Raw genomic sequence first — 7,135 nt, forward strand, 5'->3', positions numbered from 1 at the left:
AGAGGTGACCGTAGCAACCCCGGGAAATGCAATTGCCTCCTACCTAGAATTTGAATCTATCATAAGATTTAAGTTATTATAAAATGGATACTAATTAAGTTAATTCATAACACTACATTGGTAGGGCCAGATCACATAAATCCCACTTTGACAGTTAACTTGACGCTTCTAAATATAGGGACCCCCATGAAGAATATAAACAATTTTTAACTTAAATTTTGCACTTCTCTTTAGTGATAGCTCCTGCAATACTACACGAATCATACATACATTGGCAATGTTGTTCCATACAAATAAATTGGTCCAGTACAATTCATATCCTTTTTTTACCCATCACATCACCTGCCCTTGCAACTATTAACTATGGTGCAGTAAGCCAATCATGTGATCCACATCAATTAGGTGCCCCATAATGTCATGGTCAGTATAAAGAGCATTTGTTGATATTAAAAGATAAGAATTACAAATTTCAGGTTGAATAGCAAACAGAGTGCAACAAAGTAATGAAGAAAATCAGTAAATTGTAATTGCTTGTCTCAAACACAACTTTCCAGAAAGTTCAAGGCCATAGGACTTGGTCCTAAGAGGAAGAACATGAAAACTGTGTGCAACGTGATCCCAAAGCAATCAAAGTTCACATTTAAGCATATCACTGCTTGTTTCCTAAAGATGGCTGCAGGTATTCACTTACCTGTATACATGTGATGCATTAGGGATGATAAACAAACATAAGCGCACTCACAAGTTTGTTAATTGACTGTGGTATCGCACCATCATCAATGTAATTCATACATATTCACTTTCTCATTTACATAAATATCAAACAATCACTAGTCACATTTTCTTGATCATCATGTCAATATTCTGAGACATTCAAAGAACTAAAATTTGCGTTAAGCACAACGTGTGAAGAATGTTAACAGTTCCAGTTAGGCCAAGGCAATCACACTGAGTAAATGTGCAGGCACCAACCGAGTTCAACAAAAATTAATGAAGCAAATCAGTGAATTGCTTTGCCTGTCTCAAACACAACTTTCCAGGAAGTTCAGGGCCAGGCAGGAAGTGTAAGTACTACTTTTCAAGTTTTCATGGGACTTGGGGTCCTAAGAGGTAGAATATGAAAACTGTATGCAGCGTGAAAACGCAATCAAAGTTCAAATTTAAGCATATATCACTGCCTGTTTCCTGAACATGGCTGGTATTCACTTACCTGTACACATGTATGTTAATGATGCATATGGGGTATAAAGCACGAGTATGAACTGAACTTTGGAACTGACTTCATTGCCTGGACGCCAGGTATTTATATATATATTTTTTTACATTAAAGGATATAAACCTTGTTAATGTAAAGCACATCTCCCGAGGTCCTGGATATTTCTCCTGAGGCCCAAGGTATGTTTTATTGAAGACCTATAGAGCCCCTTCACAGAAGTTACTAAACTGAACTCAATTGACCAATTTGCTCACCAAAGGAAAATCACAGCATTGGAGAATTCACAGATTAATTGTAGCTTCAAGTTTGGAGTTAGGTTTTCAGACTATGATGCATGTTGACCTAATGTGACCTCTACCAATTTCAATAGGATTCTTGCACTCACCAAGCTGGGTCTACATACTATAGTTCAAGAAAGACGTACTTCTTGTGTTATCGTGTTTTACAAGATTTTCAGACTTTCACCTAATTGTTGACCGCAAATGTTCCGACCTCGATTGAGCACATTATAGTTAGCGTTTTGGGAAACAATGCGTCGCTTGTATAGGCCTACACGTGTATTTTGTTGAAGTAAAGCCTAAATGATCGCAAGTGTGCAAAAACCTTAGCCTAAGTAATGCTTTACAATGGAAACCACTGCGGAGTTACATCATGGCATCAGCAAAACGTTCGTAATTTTCCCTCTTTCCGAGCAACCATGCAGCCGTAATGTCATTCATTCTCAAAATTATGACTGCTTCGTTACCAAAACTTATACTTTCGCAATTTAGGAAAAGGAGAGTTATATTCGTATAAAGGCTGCGCAAATTCCAGTACTTCAAAAGATCTGATGTGACTTCGAAATTGTTCTGAGTTTCCGGCCGTACAACGGGCTTACAAAAAAAAAAACTTGGGCAGACCTTTTCGGAACCACGCCCCTAACATCACAATGAGTTTTTTGATGATCGCGAGATGGAGTATGCAGAGGCCTCTCGCTTCATGGATCCCACGACGAGTATTTTGAGTCCTCATGAAAACTAAACTAAAAAACTAAACCGAAAACACAAATAGCACCCAGAAAAAGCGTTGAGCCATAGTACATTGTACTATCTGTATGTAATCGATGAATACCCACTCCCTACAGAAACCGTAAGAGACGTGATTCCATATCCTAGTTATAAAGCATGAAACATAAAACAAAAGCATAAAACACAGAATTGCAGAGGAAGATCCACACGACAGTGTCGCAAGGATGTGGTCAGCTAGAAATGCCGGGAACGGAATCATAATTACAGGATATAATTAGGCATATGTACCAATACAAACCACTAAGTGATAGCGGTTGTGAAGAAATATAGAAGACACTGAATATTACTAGTTAACGGTCGTGCTAGCCTTATACAATGGTTCATATTATTATTGATGTAGTCTATATACGACAAATAATGAAATAATATAATACTTACATTCCGTCCCCGAGTTCATCATTTTGGTTTTGGAGGCTGACACGGTTGCCCCCATACTGGTACTGCTCAGTGCCGCTATAACGATTGTAGCTAGAACCGTGTGTGTCCCTCGAAGAGTACTGACCCAAACTGGTTTCGAACTGAATAAGCACCGAACAGATGACCAACAAAAAGAAATGCCCCGACATTTTTACCTTAATGCGAGATATCAGTACAGTAAAACGAAGAAATTGGTCAAAGTATCTCGATTCAGTAATCCAAATATGTCCCAATTGATGAGAATTTTGTCGAAAGTTGACATTCGTTCGAATAAGGTTACATCCGTCTTCTCTCGGACTCGATCACCAAACAAGGCCTCCGTGAGGTGAGATTCCCAGTGCGGGACGTGTGTATGATAAATATAAATTAAATTCCGCTACTATGTTCACGAAGCACAGAAAGAGTAAAAAAGAACATTACTTTAGGTCCATAATCTAAAATGAAACTGAGTTTTGAAGAGAACTATAAGGTTTTTTTTATCTTTCCTCGCCAATTCTCAGTTACACGTACCTTCAGCGTTTGCCACCGTCTTTCGAATGTGTGTACAAGGTAGCGATCAATTGAATGAAGAGCGTAAACAATTGCCTACCAATGAACAACACTGAACTGCATTCAGTGTGGTTCCTTTTAGTGGGAGGAGCTTAACTTTGGGTAAACTGAAAACTGATAGCTAACGCACTGGTATATTCGTAACATAAACATGACAAGTTTGCGTATACTAGATCGGTTCCTTCCCGTACGTTCGGAAATATTTCATCGAAAAGTCTCCGGTATCATCCGAAAAGTAAAGACTAATTCTAGTTCCGGTTGTTGACCAATCGCAAGTGATGAAACTTGGAAGGGGCGGAGTGTTGAATATGCTTGGCAAATGCTGACACTGTTCGCAAAGGCATTTGAAAGTAACCGGAAATACTCATCTTTCGTTCATGCAATCAACTTTACTTTGGGTTAAATCTCACTACTTCGCTTATTGAGAAATAGGGGAAACGAGATAGGGAAGAAGGTAGCTACATAAAAACTTAGAATTCATTACAGACTCACACATCACAGTACTTAGTTTGAAAATAGCGAGATACCAACGTTTATATACCCTGACGATTGACGGATCGGGTAAAGTGGGCATACTGTACAGAGAGAAAATACCAAACAGCGATTAATGGTAAAATCCCTATAGCATACACATTGTTTCTCTTAAAATGTAAGGCCTTGTGATCAGTAATCTAACATAACTGAACCTTCTATCCTTTAGAATGAAATGAGAGAGGGAGAGTGTGTGTAATCTTGTACAAAAAATGAGAAAAGGTTTGAAGGAAAGAAGAAAATAGATCAGAAAGATACAAATTAGAGAAATGGCATCGTACTCAGCATCTCAAGGAATGTGTGTCAGACGGTGACTTTTTCAGGCTGTTAATTAAAGTGATAACGTGCGTTTCGACAAGGGAAGTGCATAAGATAATTGTTATATGATGTTTTTCCTTATTTTTAAATTTACCACCGGTGTTGTTCATGGATGAAATATGCCATTTGATAACTGCACATGACAGTGATAGTTGTTAAACCCAATGGAAACGGCTTAAAAACGGTAAAACTTTGAAAGCATGTTTGAAAAAAAAAACTTTTTTGATACTGTCGATCATAAATTCCTTAATTTATGAAAAGATGTTGACAAAATTAGCTTGGTGAAACCTTCTCATTTGTCATGGCTCGTCAGATAAGCAGCTTAAATGAAGTTCCTTTTTGGAATATGAACAGTTTCATGTAATTCCTATTTCGAAACGCACAGAACCACTTTAATTGTCTATAACAGAGGTTGTGGTCAGTAAGTTCTGACTTCACCGTGAATATAAAAAAATCGCGGATAAAGTGGGGGCGCTACAACGGTTAGTATTCCAAGGATGTACAGCGCAGAAGTCATTTTAAGTTTTAAGATTAAAAATATATGTGCCCGATGTGACATCAAAAGCCATACCATGTAATGTCACCAAATTGTAGGGGAATAGTTATTTTCAGTTTCTATAGGTTACTTACGGAAAACATATCAATGTTTGACTGTGACTTTCTTACAACTTTCTTAAGGTAACAAGTTCATCTATTCAACATAATAATAATCATAATCATAATATTAATATTAATAATAATAATAATAATAACAATAATAATAATAATAATAATAATAATTACAAGCAACTCGTATAGCGCTGTACGCGAAAAATATTTAAAAACAACAAACAGTAATAAGAAACACAAGAATAATATCTATTATATAAAAAACATAATAAAAAATACTACATCATAATGCAAATGTACAGTAAGCAAGGAAATATCAAAAATACAATATGAAACAACAACAACATCGATGATATCTTAATATGTTGACTGTAATTATGATACAAAATGTTAATATATTTATAGGAAAAGGTAATCCATTTTGTTGGATGTAACTTAATGTAGAATATTAATTTGAGCAAGTTGCTGACAAATTTGAGTGAGGTTTGTATTTGGGGTGTTTGGGGCTTAGGTTTAAACATGATAGCTATGGTATTCCAAGTATGCTGCCACAAATTTGACACACAAGAAGATTATTCTTATAAAGAGATTGAGAATGGATAAAGATGACCTGAAGGTCACATGTATCTTGTCTTTGCCAGTATATTATTGCCAATTCAATACAGCATGGCACAATGTCAATGTGTTATGTCCATACAGCTACATTGGCTTATTCACTCCTGCTCTATACGATTAACCAGAATAAAATCAAGGGGCTGAGCCACACACACACAAACCCTATGGCGTACAGAACATAAATATATAAGACGTATGTGACGGAGAAAAAACTAAAGAGTAGGCAATTCTTCAACATTGTCTCAAAATATATTTCACCATCTTTGATATAATCACCCGCCATTTCCCCAACAATTTCTCAAAGGGTAGGGGTCACCCCTCCCCTTACACTACGGACGACCTAACGCCCCCCCCCCCCGCCCACACCCCAACCCCCCGTACAGAATAGGTGGTTGCACCCCTATATACCTGCTACACATCAACATTTCTACGGTGGAAGAAACTAAGTCCGATCAGAACCCCTTTCACTTGGTTCCTCCAAAAAGGGGACATCCACCCGAAATGGCCTTATTTCGCAATTATATTCTACTAAAACCTATTCTCACTCGGTGATTTTAGTTGCTGAACAACCGACGGTACAGCTTGAGTCCTGGTCTGAGTTAACCAACCAGTATCGGACCCAGGCCAATTATAACTTTACTTGCCTATATAGGTCTTATAAAATAAGCACTTAAAAATCGATGTTTACTGAAACATTTACCAACCGTGTATGGCAAGCCATATGGGACAAACACTGCATAATATATCCGCTTATTAATTGGAATTTATACGCGTATTAATTGGAATATATACGCGTATATATTATGAGCCAATCATATGGCTTAAATATATCCGCGTATTAATTCGAATATATACACGTATTAATTCGAAAATATACACGTATTAAATAAAATACATATGGAGATTAAATCCAATATATGCACGGATTAATTAGAATATACACGAAAAAACAATTCCGCTCTTGCTGTGTACATATACCAACAATAAATGTTTAGGCGGGTTCGCGAGATCGCTTCAAAAAGCGAAACTTTACACATGTACAATTAATACGCGTATATATTCGAATTAATACGCGGATATATTATGCAGTGTTTTCCCCACATGGCTTGCCATAACCGTGAGGAGAATTTAAACTATCGGTGGGATCGATTGGAATTCCGGATGCTGTAAGTTCGATCCAAATTTGAGTTCATGACAACCCCGAGTCAGAATCCGGGGACTCGAGTCCTAATTAGGACACATCTGCCACTGTTTGTCTGTCGTCATTTAACTCTGAATTAGGCGTGGTTGATGTACGTTGATCGCCTCTCTATTTATTGATCAATCAGTCACTATAACAACTTACTGTCACCTCGTTTCTGTAATCTGTTTTCTTTCTTTTAAGTTATTTTTTGCCGACACTAATATATATAGGTCAGTATCTTCGCACGTATATAACCAAGCCTCCCAGTTCACCGATTCGGTCTCCTCTCTGTTGAAAACTGAACCCTTATAAACGTGGGAACCAATCTGACCATAGGTAAAACCGATACTCAGTCGAAAACAAAGCGGTTTATTCAAGTTCAAAGTCCTGACGTTATTATACAAACTCTTTACTTTTTGCACACTCAGTATATGCAAAAGAGTTATAGGTTTATTATATTCGTTGTACAGGCCAACGGCGAGTCGAAACATAAACATATATAGCAATTTCCAAGTAGAAAGCGTTAACTTGAACACCTCTTAATACAATGCTCTTATAGCGCTCGCTTTATTTACAAATTTACAAATTCAAAACAGCATAAATAGCACGTAGTGTATCATTGCATTGTGT

At 37.1% G+C, this 7,135-nt stretch overlaps 1 protein-coding gene across 2 annotated transcripts in view; it reads right to left on the minus strand.

The window, feature by feature from the left end:
* Positions 1-3,231, minus strand: part of LOC139975815 (uncharacterized) — an 87,414-nt gene extending 84,183 nt beyond the window's left edge. Inside the window, exon 1 of one of the 2 annotated variants that reach the window (XM_071984012.1) lies at positions 2,662-3,231. In XM_071984012.1, the coding sequence (XP_071840113.1) occupies positions 2,662-2,849 (188 nt within the window). In that variant the 5' untranslated portion in view covers positions 2,850-3,231. The remainder of the gene's footprint in view (positions 1-2,661) is intronic. The other variant, XM_071984011.1, reaches the window with a different exon arrangement.
* Positions 3,232-7,135: the final 3,904 nt, after the last annotated feature.

This window comes from Apostichopus japonicus, chromosome 11 (assembly GCF_037975245.1).
Source record: "Apostichopus japonicus isolate 1M-3 chromosome 11, ASM3797524v1, whole genome shotgun sequence".
NCBI lineage: Eukaryota > Metazoa > Echinodermata > Holothuroidea > Aspidochirotida > Stichopodidae > Apostichopus > Apostichopus japonicus.